Source organism: Spermophilus citellus (genome assembly GCF_964194105.1).
Source record: "Spermophilus citellus genome assembly, chromosome: 3".
Classification (NCBI taxonomy): domain Eukaryota; kingdom Metazoa; phylum Chordata; class Mammalia; order Rodentia; family Sciuridae; genus Spermophilus; species Spermophilus citellus.
Window position 1 is genome coordinate 209489036 of NC_138184.1, and position 19367 is coordinate 209508402.

Below are 19367 nucleotides of genomic sequence, written 5' to 3' on the forward strand. Positions count from 1 at the left end.
CTGAGGCAGAATGATTCTACACTTTATTTGTACAATTAAATAACTACTATTTGCCTAGCACAACCATAAGGCACAAACCAGTAAATAAATTAATTGATAATAAAAATGACTGTCTATGAACTTTTTAAATTAAATCAGAAGCACATGGATGCATTGTGCATATCAGCTTCATCTCAGAATAAAACAGGCCCATGAGCTTTTCACACGTAGTAGATCACCAAATGAAGCAGTCCCCTCACCTGAGATCCATAAAAGGAGGAATACCTGCCCCAAGATTGGACAAAACAGTACACTGACCTGTTACCTGGTCATTTGCACAGAAGAATCACCACAGTGATGAACTGGTGATCTTCTGTCCCCATGCTTTAGCTCAGCCTCGTTTCTCATGACTGTAACTATGATGCATGGCCCACTCCAACCTGACACTTAAAGCTGACACTCTGAAAATGACATTTGACTGACACTGACATAGAATAAGTTTTATTTCTAACAGCTCTGCACCCCAAACAAGTTCTTCATCTAGTTCTTAATTTTATCTGATCATCTCCAGTGACGCTGCCTTTGCTCTCAGTTCAGCTTCCTAGACCCCTGTGGCCATCTTAAACCCTTTCTTAGCTTTTCTATAACCTATTTATATCATATTTAAAATATGATACATGACTTGTGTGTTAAAGATATTAACATTGATAAAAGAACTTGTGATTGCCCAACCTATGACTATCAGGTGATCCACAAGTACACCAAGAATAGTGAATGATGAAAGTGGTGTAGCTTTTGAATTTATTGTTCAATAGATTCTGACATTGTGGAAAGACACAAATGTTTTTGGTCTTTGTTAATGGTATAGCTTGCTCATGACAAGGTTTAAGAGTTATTTCTGTATTCTGTTTAGTAGACTAGGTTATCTTTTCATTTTTTTGATAGTTCCTTTGTTACAAAAGTTTGAATTTTAATGAAATCAAATTTTACACTTCTGTTTGTACTTTTGATGTCAATATTTAAGAAACCATTGTCGAATCCAAGAAGTCATTGAAGCTGGGCATGGTGGCAAAGGCAGCTCGGGAGGCCGAGGCAGGAGGATCTTAAGTTCAAAGCCATAGAATAAGTTTTATTTCTAACAGCTCTGTAACTAGTTCTTCATCTAATTCTTAATTTTATCTGATCATCTACAGTGACTCTGTCTTTAGCAACAGCGAGGTGCTAAGCAATTCAGTGAGACCCAGTCTCTAAATAAAATACAAAATAGGGTTGAGTATGTAGCTCAGTGGTTGAGTGCCTCTGAGTTCAATCCCCAGTATGTCCCCCCCAAAAAAAAAGTCATTGAAGATTTATATCCCTGAGTTTTTGTAAAATTTTTAAATTTTCATTCTTCTGTTCATATCTTTGATCCAAAAGGATTGATTTTGGATCAGTTTTGATCCAAATTAATTTTTGTGTATAGTGAGAGGTAGGAACACCAACTTCATTCTTACCACCATTATCTACCTATATTATCTATTGTTATCATAAAACGTGGACTCTCTCCAACAAAACATATGAATTGTTTTTCTAAATAGCTTTTTGCAAATGTATTCCATCAGTGATAATTTTCTCCTTAATTTTTATAATTGAGAACAGTCTTCATAATGTTTTTCACAATTAACATCTCATTTTATTGAGTGTGTGGTAGGAAACCTTGAGCTATATTGGACATATCTATAATAGGTCTGAGTAGGTTTAATTTTTTAAAAAATATTTTTGTTTTAGTTGTAGTTGGACATAATACCTTTAATTTGTATTTTTATATCGTGCTGAGGATTGAACCCAGTGCCCCACATATGCTAGGAGAGTGCTCTACCACTGAGCCACAACCCCAGCCCCAAGATTTAAAATTTTACCACAGATTTTGAACATTGATTTATCTATTAAAGTATGATCCATGGGAATATGTAATTGTGATTTTTGTGATCTAATCTTGTGTTGTTTGGTTATTCAGAGTCTTCTGATAGCTTTTATTCCATACTATCCCTTGATTAGAAGTTTTCTCACTGGTTCTATTTTCCTCCTCCATTTACAGCATGCAGGATAATGTAGTTTCTGGGCTTTACTAGAATGAAAAGTGGTGATGTTATGGGAGCCTTTATAAAGCTGTTGTATACTATTCTTTAGCTTAAATAAAAAAAAAACTTACCACTATAAGATGAGCCTTATTCATTCTTCTGTCAAGTCAAAACATTAAAAAAATTTTTTCAAGTTGTCTATTTGTTTTAAACAGAGGAGAATATGATTTGATTGTTTCTTTTTTTAGTACTTGATTCTGAAACTTGAAAGACCTGCTATAGTTCAGAATATCACATTTGGAAAATATGAGAAAACTCATGTCTGTAATTTGAAGAAATTTAAAGTCTTTGGTGGCATGAATGAAGAAAATATGACAGAGCTATTGTCCAGGTGAGTTACAGTTATGGGGAAGAAAGGGTTGTCTTCTAAACAAACAGCAGTCAACCCCTTAAGGGAGTAAAGATTATTTATCCTATTTTACTCCTGTTTCTTATTTTAATACTGTGGCTTGAGTTAGCTTTTTTTTTTTTTTTTTTTTTTTTAGCCACCAGTACTATTAATGTTGTTATTAATGACAAGAATCAAAAGAATAATTTAATTTCTTTTTCAGTTATATTTTTTGAACTGTTACTGACTTCAGAAATATTAAACTTTTAATTGCTATAGAGAGAGGGATTGGAAAGGAAGGGTGAAAGAAAAAAAAAAAAACCTTTGCTGTCGTCTTTGCTATAAAAATAGAGACCCTATTCAAAATATTCATTGTGCTAATCCAGAAATGGTATTCTAAGACTTCACTGGAAATTAGAAACTAAAAAAGGAGGTTTTTGTAAATGAAAAAGTATGTGGCTACTCCTAGTGCAGTGCCTACTACTGGAAAGACCTCAGTAAATTGGAGTTTTAAAACAGACCACCTGGAGTGTTAAATTATCTGCCAGATAATAAAAAATCAGGTAGTCAATGGAAGGGACAAACAAACCCATGAATATATTTAGAATATATTTGTGATATGGTATGTTCATTAACATAGTACATAGAAGTAAATGTTACTTTGATGCTGCATTTTATTTGAGTCATGAAAGTATTTCAGGATATAAGGCAGTCTGAAGGTAAGTGATTTTTCTGTAAGTACTTGTATCAATCCTTGTTGCTTAAGTAGAAAGGTAATATGGATTGATTTTTACTAAGATTAAAGATGTTGTTAAAAACCAACAGAATAGGATTGTCTCTGAAATTTTTTTGGACTATAAAAGGAGTATTAACATCTCAGAATTAAGAAATTTGATTCTTTGATATATTCTAATATTCAGGCTAAGTTGTCAGATCTGAGACAATTTGACTTTAATTTTTCCAAATTTCTCTCCTGCTTGTAAATTTATGTTACATTCAGTTATTCATTAAGGACCTTAGGTTCTGTCACACATTTCCATGCACTGTAGCCATATCCTTTAATACTGAACTGTTTTCTTATATAATTTCTTGTATAACCGCTTTCATATATAATTTAGAGAATACAATTTTATTGAAGTTGATTTGAATGTACAAGTTTTAACCTATATTCCCACGTTCAACTACTTACTATTGTGTTGGTCATTTATTATGAACATAGGTTTAAACTTAAAATCTGAGTTTGGCATTAATCTGAGTTTTCATGTGTTTACTAAATTATGAAATCAGATTTGATAACCTTTTTTTTCCTCCATAGTGGCTTAAAGAATGATTATAACAAAGAAACATTCACCTTGAAGCATAAAATTGATGAACAGATGTTTCCGTGTCGCTTCATTAAAATAGGTAAGGTTATTTAGCATTTTGGAATAAAACTTTTTTTTTTTATGCCATTCGTCCATAGATTGCCACTCATAGATCAAATCCTTTAGGCTCCCTATTTTTTCAATAAAATTTTATGGGGACATTTCTACACTGGTTGGTTTACATATATTGTCTTTGCCTGTTTTTGTGCTCCAAATGTGAGTAGTTGAAAAAGATCACATAGCTAACAAAATCCAAAAATTTACTATTTGGCTTTTTACAGGAAAAGTTTGCTGATCCTTGCTTTGTAAGTCTGTTATTAAAGTGATAGTTATTTTAGGTTGAACTTTTTCCATTATTTTTCTCATTTGAAAGTTTCTTTAGAAAATTTTATGAGGTATAGTGATTTGATTGCTTTAGTCATCTCGTGGAAGGTTTATGAGTTATTCTATAGCTATCTAAAACCAAATATGGATGAATCTCTTAAGGCAGTGTATTATAGTTATTTTCTGTGTGTGTGTGTGTGGGGGGGGGGGTTGTTTTGTTTCTAGTGAAATGCTGGCCAAACCCATTAAATCAATTTCATGGCTCACTAATGTGTTACAGACTACTATTTGGAAAAATACTACCTCAAGCCTTATATGTATTTAGAAAGTATTTGTAATGTATCCTCAAAATGATATTTTTTAGGTTATTTTTTTTTAGGATTTATTATTTAGAATATAGGAAAGTTGAGGACTTGGGTCTTTTAAACATTTCCATCTTTATTTACTTATTTTATGTGGGGTACTGGGGACTGAACTCAGGGGCACTCGGCCACTGAGCTACATCCCCATCCCTATTTTGTATTTATTTAATTTGTATAGGATTTCACTGAGTTGCTTAGAGTCTAGTTAAGTTGCTGAGGCTGGCTTTGAACTTGAGATTCTTCTGTCTCAGCCTCCTGAGCCACTGGGTAATTTCCATATTTATTGCATACCTTTGAAAATATTATATTCAACTGGGATTAAAGTGAATTTGATCCTGCTAAGAGCCACAGCCGAGTAATGTGATGCATGGCACTTTCGGTTGTAAGGTGATGCCAGCTAGCCATTGAGATGATATGATTATGTTAAGATTTGCATTCATATGGATATTGGACTCCTGCTGCTGGGCCTGCTACAGGACTCCTGGAGAGTTCCCATTGGTTGGGGAAGTACAGTAGGAGGGAATTCCGGGGGAGGAACTTGAGTTCCCGGTTCTGTAGAACACCACCGCGTGGGTGGACCGGCTTCTTCCCGGACGTGTACAGGGTATTGGCGGCATTTTCAAAAATAAAGTTTTGTTCCTGTTTGAGTGGCTCGTGATTCTGTGCCCAGCCAGACTGCGGCAGATCCCACAAAGAATAATAAAAAGCCAGAATCTCACATTTTGATTTGGGAGAAAATTTCTCTTTTGGAACAAACGGTGTTCTTTATAATCATCATTTAATGCTCTATCAAGAGTAGGCCTGTTTGTTTTGTTGAGGCCAAAGAAATATCTGAAATCCTAATAAAAAGTGCTTATAGTGGAGGGCTGGGGTTGTGGCTCAGTTGCAGAATGTTTGTCAAGCACACATGAGGCACTGAGTTCGATCCTCAGCACCACATAAAAATAAAGACATTGTGTCCAACTAGAACTAAAACGTAAATTTTTTTTAAAAAAAGTGCTTGTAGTGTAAAGTATAATTTCTGTTCAATTTCCAGCAAAGCCTTAATTTATAAAAACCTTTTAAAAATGTGTTGTAGTGAGGTTTCTTCTATATACCAAATGTTCTAATTGAAGTTTTGGAAGGGAAACCCTCATGAGATTAAATTAGAGAAGAGAAAATCTAAAATGTAATGAAATGAGGGTATCTGTTACAAATGACTAGAAGAGTTTACATCCTCTTTCATACCCAAGATAACAACTGTATGAGGAAATTAGGAAGAAGGAGATTGGAAGGATTCTGGAGTCAGTCTTGGTTTTGTGTAGATAGAATCAAATGGATTTCTTTGAAGGAGTCATTTTCAGTTTAAATAGTTGTGGGGGCTTCAGAGAGAGGGTTTAGCTCTGACTGTATGCAGTATACATTTTGGATCTCAACTGTTTGGAAGTCTAGGATGGGTACTGAGTCGCGGTGGGGGTGTTTATCCTCGAGGTTTGCTTGGGTAAGTGTGGCCTATTATGAGAATATATATAAGGGTGATATTTTAAAAGTATATTATTAGGAATAAAATTCATATAATAATAATGGCTAATAATGATAAAAGCTAATGTTTATTGAACTCTTAGTATGTACCAGTTATTATGCTAAGTACTGTGTGCTTGGTCATTGATTCTACAGTAGAATAGATAAACTCTTTCAAAGTGGTTAATATTAGATTTTAGGATCTTCCAGAAACTTAAAATGACTAGCTAGACATCTGGAAAAGTTCCCAAATAATATTGTTAAAATACATTGAATGTGTCACAGAGTTGTTTTGTTGTGTTAAGATATTGACTCCTTAATTCTAGAGTAGCAGGAGCCCTAGCCTGTTGTTCTTACATGCTATATGTATCCCATTTTATGAAAAAGGATGACAAACATGAATCTTGATCATTTTTGTATATGGTTGTACTACAGGAAAAACTGGTGGTTGAAACCCTAGAAACTCCTCATCTTGAGATGTATATTAGGAGCATCTTATCTTTTTATTTAAGGTGGGAGCAGAGGCTTGATTTATCGGGGAACCTAAAATATGTGGCTGCAGCGTCAATGCACATTTAGATTTCTTATATATTATGTGTAGTACCTAATATGCATTATTGAGGTAGCTAATGCTACCAAAAATCATTGGTAATTTTGAAATGAGCATACATCATTCTGTTCATTTCATCCATACCCCTTTAATCTGTTGAAAATTAATTTATATGTTCATTTATCTGTAATATATGACTTATATGACTTTTTTATGGTGAGATGCTTGATAATTTACCTCCCTCCCTATGTTCTTTACAAAGTATATAAAATTAGAACAGTTTTTTTTTTTTTTTTGTAGAAGTATGTCTTGTGGACTTTTTAAATAGTTATTTTAATTTTTTAGTTGTAGATGGACACAATATCTTAATTTATTTATTTATATGTGGTGCTGATGATCTAACCCAGTGCCTCACATGTGCTAGGCAAGTGCTATTACCACTGAGCCACAACCCCAACCCCTTTTTCAAGACTTTTGCATGTACAGAGGACATCTCATTAGAGCACAAGTGTTTAAAGTAAAAAAGTTTTAATTAATGAATGTTTTGCTGGGACTTAAATAGATATAATAGGAAGATCTCTTCTTCCTTTCTTTTAATTTATTAAACTTGGACCTCAAAATCTCTAACTAATGTTATGTATCTGGTTACATATAGAGAACTATGTTATTGGGGCTTTGAGTTTTGAATCTTATTTTCTTTTTTTTTTTTAAAGAGAGAGAGAGAGAGAGAGAATTTTAATATTTATTTTTTAGTTTTCGGCGGACACAACATCTTTGTATGTGGTGCTGAGGATGGAACCCGGGCCGCACCCACGCCAGGCGAGCGCACTGCCACTTGAGCCACATCCCCAGCCCTGAATCTTATTTTCATTCAGACTACTTGATGGTTATTTCTGTGTGATGTGGTAATACGTTTAAATGTTAGTGCCACATTAAAAAGTGAACAACAAAACAATGATAGTAATTTAATATTTCTTGATAGAAAACCTGTTAAAATTTTTATTTGTTGCACATAGAAACTGAAAGCTATATTAAATGTCCCAGGGGTTCTTCATATATCCATGTAGTTAGTTGCTACTACCTATCCCTGTCTTCACTCACAGAGCTTCCTTTAAATAATGGCCTCCCATTATATCTGAGCCAATACATCCTAGCTCCTTATTTAGTCTGTTGTACTGAAAAAGGCAATGAACCTGGAACTCAGTAGGCCTGGTGTGAGGTGCTGTGGATGTAATATTTTGATATTTCATCAAAACTTGGCAAGTGTTAGATTTTTATAGGTAGTTCCATTATTGACTCCAAAACCATGTCAATGAACTTATTTTGTTACAATAAAATTATAGGATCTATCCTATACTTTTTAATCCATTCATCATTTTGTAATGCCATTCATTGGTCTTTCAAACTTTGTAACATTTCATACAGTATTTTAAAAATCATGTTCATTAATATCACCTGCAGACAGAAAAATTTACGGAAGCAGTCCAAACTCAAAGTGATAGATACTTATTTTCCAAAATTCTAATTTTTTCTTGAAAGTTTGAATTTTTATCCTCTACAGCAGATATCATTAGTTGTTTTTTCTTGAAATGACAGGTAAATATAGCAGATACTCAAATTGAAATAATCATAAGTTGTCTGTCAATTTTTCTTTCAAGAATAAGAATACCATGAAAAAGCAATGATTATTGTAGCTCACAACTCAAATAGTAACCAAGTTCTAAAGATAACTATTATGCTTTGATATGCAGCAAAAATGCTTTATATAGGGCTGGGGTTGTGGCTCAGCAGAATAGTGATCATCTGGCATGGGCAAGGCCCTGGATTCGATCCTCAGCACCACATACAAATAAATTAATTAATTAACAATATTGTATCCAACTAAAACTAAAAAATAAATATTTCAAAAAATGCTTTATATGTATTTCCCAATTTGACACAGAGGATAACAAAAAGATTACTTAATTTACTTAATGTTAGGGATTTAATAACATTAATTTTTACTGCATCATCAAGAGCACCCCAAATGAACTTGCTTTAATTAAGTATAGATGGTAGTGAGAAATACAGTGTAATTTGTTGTGTACCAAGGACTACTCATACTTTTAGGTGCCATTACTTTGGTACCAAGTGCCAGTAATGTTATTCACCGTTGCTTTTGTACAGTGTTAGTATTATTTTTTTAAAAGAAGCCTGACAAACACGTAGTGTCATTACAAAAGAATTTTGATGACGTAGAACTTCCTGAAAGGGTAATAGGGATCCCCAGAGTTCAAGGATCATGTTTTAAAAACTTCTGTGTTCTGTCATTATTGATGTGAAATTTTATCTTCATCATGTTAAATTCCTCTGAATACTTCAAGATTTTTGGATACTCTTCTTTTCCTGTTTTACTCATCTGCTTTCCTTTTCCCAGACTAATATCAGATTGTATCTTTGTAGTATACTTGTATTATATAATTTTTTATAATTTTGGATATTTTCATGTTATCTTTTCAGATCAGCTTGTTTATTTACATGGCCAAAAATGGATATATGCCATTGGGATTTTGATTGAGATTATACTGAATTTGAAATGGAGAGAATTGACATGTTTATGACCTTGACATTTCCTATCCAGGAATACAGAATATTCCTTCATTTATTCAGTTCTTCAGTAAAAATTCATGTCCTCTTTTATTATAAAGATAGCATTTTTGGTTGTTTATTTTGAAATATTTTCAGCTTTTTATTGTTATCATTATCATTATTGCTATCATAAAGAGGACTATCAAACAAGGGGCTTTTGGGGAGTTTTTGGTGGTACTAGGAATTGAAGTCAGAACCTTATATGTTAGGCAAGCACTCTACCACTGAACTACATCTCCATCCCTTTTTGCCATATTTTCTAATTGATTATTTTAATTATAGGATAGTTAATTTTTGCATATTTACCTTGTATAGAAACGTTAAACAGTATTTCAATTGAATTTGAATTTTTTAGTTAGCTATGTCATCAAGTGGCATTTTTTTTTTCTTAGTATGATACGATTTTCCCCCCTTATTGCACTGGCCAAGACTTTTCATATTGTGTTGGGCAATGGATGTTGGACCTTTTGGTCTTGTTTTGACTTCAGTAAGCATATTTAATATTTCCTCATTAGTTTCATTTTTAAGGTTTGTAACACTTTCAGAAAAACTAGGTAAAGACTTGTCCTCTTGCCTTCTATTCCTTATTGTATAAATAATTTTTTAAAAATAATGAACAGAAGCTGGGTGTGGTGGTATATGCCTGTAATCCCAGTGGCTCAGGAGGCTGAGGCAGGAGGATCAGGAGTTCAAAGCCAGCCTCAGCAAAAGCGAGTCACTAAGCAACTCAGTGAGAACCTGTCTCTAAATAAAATATAAATATACGGCTGGGGATGTGGCTCAGTGTTTGAGTGCCCCTGAGTTCAATTCCTGGTACACCCCCCCCTAAAAAAAGTGAACAGAACATATATTTTATTAACTTATTGTTAATATCAAAGTAATTGAGCACATTTTTTCTTTTAGCAGTTTGTTAAAGTGGCAGATTACATTAATATACTTCCTATTGAACAATTCTATTCCGAGAATGAGATCCATTTGATTATATTGAAAATCTGGTAGAATTATTTTCATCTTTTTTGCCCCTTTAATTTGGATAAATATTCATAACTGATATTGGCCTTAAATTCTTTTAAAATCCTTTTTCTTTGATTTTGTTTTTAGGGTTATTTACTGGCAAATGAACTTGTAATGTCTTTCTGTACTCTGTTATAGCTTAAATAATATAACTATTTGCTGCATGTAGGTTTGATAAATTTTACCTGTTAAATTATCTAGTACTAGTTGTGTTTAGTTGGAATCGGTAATATGACAATTTTGAGTTTATTTTATAATGTTTTATTAACTAAGGAAACCTCCTATGGTTATTTTTGCTATTATAGTCTTAGCACCTAGCACAGTGCTAGGCATATAGAAGATGCTCAGAAAATTTTGTCAAATGAATGGTTATAGGTTTAATAGTGATTTTTGTTTTGCTGAAGTTTTATTTGAATTATGTTAATTTTTTTCTTCTCCCCCTCTTTCCCTCTTAAAGTTCCACTCTTGTCCTGGGGGCCCAGCTTTAACTTCAGCATCTGGTATGTTGAACTCAGTGGTATTGATGATCCTGATGTAGTACAACCCTGTCTCAACTGGTATAGCAAGGTAGGACTGTATTTTAAAATCCCATACCTCTACAGAAGGTGAAATATGTCAATCTCTATCTTCATTGTGAATTATTGAAAATATTGAGGATAATTATAAAAATTATAGTGATTATTCAGCGAACATTTATTAAGTATTTATAGTCTGCCAGCCTCTAAGCCATCCTGATAACTTGATTGTTATCATTCTATGAGATAGGTACAGTTGTAAGCTCATTATTTTACTACAGAGAGGTTAAATATTTTGCCTTGGCCCACACAGTGGTGAAGTACTCAAGGCAATATATGAACTCAGATAGTCTGGCTCTACAGTCTGGTGTTATCTTATTAGACCCATTTGGCCCATGAATTTTGTTTTTAACCTACATTGATACTCTTTGATCATAGTGGTTTTTTCCCTTTTATTTTTTTTGAGTACCTTTATTTTTATGTGGTGTTGAGGATCAAACTCAATGTCTCACACATGCAACATATCTTTTAGTGGGTTAGTTTTATAGCCTGATGGAAAATTTAAGATGTAAATATGATTGAGAATCCCAAAGTCAACATAATAAACAGGTGTTATTATTTAATATAATTTTATTCTTTTGTATAGATAAGCTAAATCTGGGGCTGGGGCTGGGGTTCAGTGGCAGAGCCATTGCCTCACACATGTGAGACACTGGGATTGATCCTCAGCACCATAAATAAACAAAATAAAGGTAAATCTTTTTTTAGAGGCAAAATTAAAAGGCTATTAATATAAAATTAATTGAGTACAGAATAATTCTTTGTTTATTTGATAAGGTTAAATCTTTGCAATTGTAGTCTGAAAGGAGTGTTTAATAACTTACTAATCAAGAAGTCAGCTCATTGTAAACTGATTTGTGTTTTAACTCTTCAAATTTTATTCTCTTGCTTTATTAAATGGTAATGCTTTTTAAATAAATCATTGTTGTTTGATTATCATGCTGTGGTTCTCTGTTTTCTGTTTTATTTGAATTGTACAATGGTATACTTAGAAAATTTGACATAATCCCAGGACATAGTCTTGAAGTTGATTTAAAAAAAAAAAACACTTTTTATGAGTTTATATTTTTGGCATTTATCCTGTTAGGGGAAAATTTTTATAAATTGAGTACCTACTTTTTAGGTTCTCATTAATTGAAATATCTACTTTAAATGATCAGGTACCCCAGTCTTAGAAAATGATAAAATTTAGTCTCTTCATACCATACCTATTTACAAATTTAGAATACCTCGACATTTGATAATACTTGTCATTCAAGTAGTAGTTTATCAATAAGAATCGAGAACAGAAAGCTTATAATTTGTTTATATTATTTCATTGTGTCCGTGCTTTCAGGACCTGCATTGTACTGTGGTTAGTGGATGTCATGGGATTTACAATTTTTATAATTTGAAGTGGTCTTTAATACATAATATCTTGCATCTTTTTAAAAAATTCAGACTCTGGAATTAGATCTGATTTAATCTCTCCTTCAGCAACATACTTTGTGACCTTGGGCACGTTATTACAATGGGCTAAGCATTAGTTTCGCTACTAGAAAGATGAATATAATGGTATCTAATGAATAAGATTAGTACAGTGCTTGGGAGATATTAAATGTTCAGTTTAGATTATTTGTTTTCCCTTTTTATTATTTCTTGCAGTAACAACCAAGCAAATCTCTTCTTTTCATACTTTCTCTTGTGTTCTAGTAGTACCGTGAACAGGAAGCCATTCGCCTTTGCCTAAAACACTTCAGACAGCACAACTATACAGAGGCTTTTGAATCACTGCAAAAGAAAACCAAGATTGCATTGGAACATCCTATGTTAACAGATCTGCATGACAAACTGGTGTTGAAGGGTGATTTCGATGCTTGTGAAGAGCTGATTGAAAAAGCTGTAAATGGTATGAAATTTTTCTTAGGGTCATTTCAAGTATATAGGGAACTTTTTCAAAAAGAATATAGCATTATGCTTATTAATCTTATACTTTTTTCCTGCCTTTTTAAAAATTTTATTTTTTAGTTATAGATGGATGCAATATTTTATTTTGTTTATTCATTTTTATGTGGTGTTGAGGATCGAACCCAGTGCTTCCTGTGTGCGAGGCAAGCACTCTGCCACTGAGCCACAACCCCAGCCCATTTTTTTCCTGCTTTTTTACTGTATAATGACTGTTAACTCCGTGAATGAAGGAATTCTTTCATGTACAATAGTCCAAAATGTAATGAGACTCAAAGAAAAGACAGAAAGAAACATACATAAATTTAAGTACCTAAATTTAAACTGTCATTATGGAAAATCATTTATTTAACTAGGAATAAGCCAAGTTACAAATCATCTTTTGTTGCTACTTTTCTTCAATACTCTAGGCCTGTTCCTTTAAGTATTTTTGTCAGTATTCTAGCCAGTATTTACTGTTAAAATATTAAGAATTAATTTTGGGGGGGCTTGGATATTAAAAAAATATCATTAGTAGACAATATAATGAGCAAAGGAATATGACTGAAAAATAGTGTCTGTGTGGTGTGAACGCTAATAATTGCTGATTTTTCTTAATGTAGCCTGATCTGACCTTGAAAGAAATGTAAATATTTGAACATGTGTATAATCTCCCAAGGTAATAAATAACTGCTTTGGAGACTGACACCCATTTGAATACTTAAAGCTTGATAGAACACCTTTTTTTTTTTTAACCCAGAAACTTTTATAATGACAAAGAACAGAATAGGTACTTGTGTTCAGTATAAAACTTATAGAATTGAATTTGGTGTATCATTTTATAGAAAGAAGAATAACAGATGTTTTTGTTTTTTTGTTTTTTTGTTTTTTAAGAGAGAGAGAGAGGGAGAGAACTTCAGTATTTTTTTTTTTTTTTTTTTAGTTTTTGGCGGACACAACATCTTTGTTTGTATGTGGTGCTGAGGATCGAACCCGGGCCGCACGCATGCCATGCAAGCGCGCTACCGCTTGAGCCACATCCCCAGCCCCAGAATAACAGATGTTACTGCTTCATTTTTATATGTTTTAGTCTTCTTGCTATTGTTATTATCCACTTTTAGGTATTTATATTTATCAGATATTATGTTGAATATTTTATAACTAAAGAAATCAGAATAATACTGTCTTTTTAATTTATAAATTTAAAGAATGAAAAGAATGAATTACTTACAGCTCTGATTTGTTAAATATGACATTATATCCTAGTGGCTGTGGAGCTGAGGCAGGAGGAGCATGAGTTCAAAGACAGCCTCAGCAAAAGCAAGTCACTAAGCAACTCAGTGAGACCCTGTCCCTAAATAAAAATACACAATAAGGCTGGGGATGTGGCTCAGTGGTCAAGTGCCCCTGAGTTCAATCCCTGGTACCCCCCCAAAAAAAAAGACATTATAATAATATTATATGTAAAATCTTGTCAGGGAGCCTTACACATTGTTATTATTGCCTTTTTAAATTAATGATGATTGATGTTTAAAAATAAATGATTGGTACTTTTGAAATAGGGTATACTTTGTAGTGTAAGCAAAGAGTATATATGTAATAATTTTCTACCAAACCATTAAAATGCTGCCAGTGAAAGTATATATGCATATATAATATTTCTAAGAGTGAATTCTGTATTTTTTTTATCTCAGGATGAATGAAGCAGGTGATTTATGTTTTTCAGTTGGTTTGTTTAAAATCTTTATCATTAAGGCATTTGCTATCATTTTGTTAAGGGAAAATAAAGCAACCATGGGTAACTTTATGCAGTACTAAAGATAGTTACCCTTTTTGTTTTTTGGTGCTGGGGATTGAACCCAGGGCCACTTTACTACTGAGCTGCATCCCCAGTCATTATTATTAAGTTGCTTATGGTCTAAGTTGTTGAGACTGGCCTTAAACTTTCCATCCTCCTACCTCAGACTCTGGGATGAGTTGCTGGGATTACAAGCATGTACCACCACATCCAGCTAATATAGTTAACCTTTTAAAGGTGTCTCTTTGATATGATACTCAGATTAGAAAAACTGTTAAAAGCATATGCATCTTAGAGTGCTACAGATACTCAATGTAGGAAGTTTAGGAAAATTGATAGTAACTCTAGTTTTGAAACTTAGAGCCAAATCGTATTTTTATACTGCAGTGGGCTTTCCCCAATCAGCTAGGAACACTGTTCATTAATAAACACTCTTCCCAAGGTTGTTCAGTTTGCTGCTAACCTCACTGACGATGATTTGTTGGACAAATAAGGTAGTAAACAGTGCAGTTTTTTGGCTCGTGCTCATCTAAAAACAACAGAGAAGGACAAGAAGTTCTTGCCTACTAAGTAGAAAGGTCTAGTGAATCAAAAGCATCTTTTGTAAAGCTTCTTATAATAGAAGGGGGAAAAACTACTTTCAGTATATTAATTTACATGATCTTCAAGTATGGTTAATATTTTTAAAAGTATCAGGCTTACTTTTTTAAAATATATATTTTTTTGTCAATGGATCTTTTATTTATTTATATGTGGGCTGAGAATCCAACCCAGGGCCTCACACATGCCAGGTAAACACTCTACCACTGAGCCACAGCTCCATCTCCTGGCTTATTTATTTTTTTATTCTGTTGGCCTATATCCCTGTATTTATATTTAACTTCAATAGAGAAGACTCTTGAACCAATGACTGCTACTACTTCTGACAATCTAAAATTTATTGATGATGGGCATAAATAATCACCTAGAAACAGGAAAGTTTTACACAAACTCCCTTTGTGTAGCTTATCTTATTTAAATAGATAAGTTTGCTTTTAGAGACCATAGACCTTCCTTTTCTTACTGTTTAAAATTCTTACAGAAGAGTTTGACTGCCTATGTTAAAAAAAAATAGATGAAGTTATATTTAACTTTACAGAGCTTTACTGAGATATAATTGACATTGTGAACTGTACACATTTAAATTGTATAATTTAATAAATTTTGACATACCTGTATACACACACACACACACACACACACACACACGTGTGACACCATAACCATACTCATAGCAATGGTCACCACTCTCCAATTTTTCTCATGCCCTTTTGTAATTCAGCCCTCTTTCTCAATGCTGCCATTCCTTTCCCTGGCAACCACTGATTTGCTTTAAGTAACTGTGGATTAGTTTTCATTTCTTTATAAATCAGTCATACTGTATAACACTCTTTTTGTCTGACTTTTTCAATTGCAGTTATTTTGAATTTCATCTATATTGTTGTATGCATCAATATTTCTTTCTTTTTATTGCTGAGTAATAATCCACAGTGTGGATATACCATAGTTGGCTTATGCATTCATTTGTTGATAGACATTTGGGTTGGTTACAGTTTGGGGCTATTATAAGTAAGGTTGCTATGAACACTTATATACAGATCTTTTTTTAAAGGAAAAATATTTATTTTTTAGTTTTAGGTGGACACAATGTCTTTATTTTATTTTTATGTGGTGCTGAGAATTGAACCCCGTGCCTCATGCATGCTAGGTGAGCACTCTACCACTGAGCCACAATCCCAGCCTGTGTATAGATCTTTTTGTGGAAATATACTTTTGCTTTTCTGGGTAGTTACTTAGGAATGGAATGTCTGTGTCATATGGTATGTATACATTTTAGTTTTTAAGAAACTACCAATTCTTCAATGTTGTACTATTTTATATTTGTAGCAGTAGTGTATGAGAGTTCCAGCTGCTCTACATCCTTGCCAGTATTTCGAAAGTCAGTCAAGTGTTAGCCATTATGATAGACGTGTATTGGGGTCTTGTGGTTTTAATTTGCATTTCCCTAATTACAGTGATGTTTCTCATTTTTCCATTTGGTAATTTTATACCTTGGTGTCTTCTTTGGTGAACTTCCTGCTCAGATCTTTTGTCCATTTTTTTATTCAGTTATTTGTCTTCCTATGATTGCATATTAAGAATTCTTTATAGTTTTTGGCTACAAGCCCTTTATCAAATACATATGGGACTTGAAAATATATTCTCTTAGTCTGTGGCTTGATTTTTTAGCCTCTGTGTCTTTTGAACATCAGAAATGTTTAAATTTTGGGGCTGGGGTTGTGGCTCAGAGGTAGAGCGCTCGCCTACCATGTATGAGGCACGGGGTTCTATCCTCAGCACCACATAAAAATAAAATATCGATATTGTGTCCACCTATAACTAAAAAATAAATATTAAAAAAATAAATTTTTAAATTTTGGTGGAGCTTAATTTATCTACTGTGTTGTTTACGCATCATACCTTTGATACTGGACCTAAGAAATTCTTATCTAATCCAAGGTCACAAAGACCTTTGTTTCCTTCCAGAAGTATTATGGTTTCAGATTTATAATTAATTATATGATTCAGTTTGACTTAATTTTTGAATATGGGACCCAGTAAGATTTTTAAGAAATCATATGGAAATCAAGTATGTTTCATCAGTTTATACTGTCTAGATTACTATAGCTTCATAAATCTTATAATCAAGTAGTTAAAGTCTTCTAACTTTATTCTATTTCATATGTATTTTGGCTATTCTAGGCTGAATTTTCATAAGAATTTTGGAATCTGCTTGTCATTTTCTACCAAAAAACAAAAGCCTGTTAGAGTTTTGTTTTGCTTGCAATAAATGTAGAGATCAATTTGGCAAAAATTGAAATCTTAGCAGTTTATCACCGTGTTTATGAATGTGATACATATTCTTCATTAATTAGTTCTTTTTAAAACTTATCTCAGGAATGTCTTAATTTTTAGTTTCTTGGTCTTGCACATGATTGTCAAATATGTTGCAGAGAATTTTGTATTTTCTGTTACTATTAAAAATAGTACTTTTTAAATTGTTAATTGCCAGTTATAATATAGAATACACTAGATTTTTGTATATTGCTTTTCTAGTGTACAGCCTCCTTAAATTTATGACTTTAGTTTTACTAGCTGCTTTTGTAGATCCCATAGTTTTCAGTCATGTCATCAGCTTTTAAAAACACCTTTAAATTGTCTTGTCTAATCTTTTTTAAAAATATTTTTTTAGTGTAGATAGACATTATACCTCTATTTTATTTATTGATTTTTATGTGGTGCTGAGGATTGAACCCAGTGCTTCACATGTACTAGGCAAGTGCTCTGCCACTGAGCCACAACCCCAGCCTCATTGTCTTGTCCAATCTTGATGCATTTTATTTGCTTTTCTTGTCTTCCTACACTGCCTAGAACCAGTAGAATATTGAATAGAATGGTGAGAGTAGATGTCTTTGCTTTATAAAGCAGTCATTAAATATATATAAATATAATGTTAGTTATAAGGTGTTTTATAGCTGCCTTTTTAAATTGTTTTTATTTTATTTTTTAAAGAGAGAGAATTTTTTAATATTTATTTTTTAGTTTTCGGCAGACACAACATCTTTGTATGTGGTGCTGAGGATCGAACCCGGGCCACACGCATGCCAGGCAAGCACACATGCCAGGCAAGCGCGCTGCCGCTTGAGCCACATCCCCAGCCCTGCCTTTTTTTTTAGATTGAGGAAATTTCTGCTCCTACTTAGCTAGAATCTTTATCATGAGTGGTTTCATTCTATCAGCTGCTTTTCCTGCAATTTTTGAGATGATGATGAAAGGATTTGGTTTTGACATTTGTTAATATATTGATTATATTGGTTGATTTTCAGTTTTTAATCCAACATTCCTGTGGGGAAAAAAAACTTACTTAGTAATGGTGTCTTACTCTAATTTTTATATAGTGTTTGATTTTTTTTGAAAAAAATTTATTGGGCATTTTTATGTATATCTGAGTATTTTGTAGACTGGCCTACAATTTTGTTATAATGTTCATGTCTTGGTCCGGTGCCTTCAAGAATAAAATGAGAATTATTTCCTTTTCAATTTTCTGAAAATATTTATATATAATGAGTAGTAACATGGTAGAATTCATCAGAGAAGGCAAATGGGCCTGAACTTAACATGTAGTGATGAGGTTTTTTAACTACAAACAATGTTGTTAATAGAAGAATTGCTATTTTCATTGTTTCATCTTAAGAGAGTATTAGTAGTTTATGTCTTTTGAGGAATATGTCCATTTCTGACTTAAAATTGCACATAATATTTTATTATTTTCCTCTTGATGTCTTTATATCACATCAGAAGTCTGTCTAGAAGTCTTCTCATTTTATGTTAAGAAAATGGCACTTTATTTTATTTGATTTCTGCTCTTTATTAATTTTTTTCTTCTTTTCCTTTTTCTTTTTTCTTGAAAGCCAAAGCCATTGATTTGAGATCTTTTTCTTTTCTTTTCTTTTTTTTTTTTTGTAAAGGAGGCATTTATTGTTAAACATTTTCTCCTTAGCACTACTTTAGTTGTTGTCTCACAAATTTGGTTATGCTTTGTTTCATTTTTCATTTCAGTAAAAAATACTTAGGCATATTTTTTTTTCTTTCTTGCCAGCCTTTCCCCCTTGTATTTAATCTTTGGGCTAAGTTATCTAATAGAAGATTGAGGAAGATAATGATAGTATATATCCTTATATAGTTCATGATCTCAAATGAAATGCTTTCATCATTTCATTGTAAAATATAATTTTTGATTTGGAGTTTTTTGAAAGCTCTATGTTAGATGTCTAGATTGCTAAGAGTTTTTGTTATAAAGGAATATTGTCTTACATTTTTTCT

General features: G+C 32.7%; 1 protein-coding gene across 2 annotated transcripts in view; it reads left to right on the forward strand.

Moving 5' to 3' along the window:
• Positions 1-19367, forward strand: part of MKLN1 (muskelin 1) — a 162728-nt gene that overhangs the window by 40966 nt on the left and 102395 nt on the right. For both annotated transcript variants that reach the window (XM_081283892.1, XM_081283893.1), the window contains exons 3-6: positions 2288-2430; positions 3743-3831; positions 10627-10736; positions 12440-12632. In XM_081283892.1, the coding sequence (XP_081140018.1) occupies positions 2288-2430; positions 3743-3831; positions 10627-10736; positions 12440-12632 (535 nt within the window). The remainder of the gene's footprint in view (positions 1-2287; positions 2431-3742; positions 3832-10626; positions 10737-12439; positions 12633-19367) is intronic.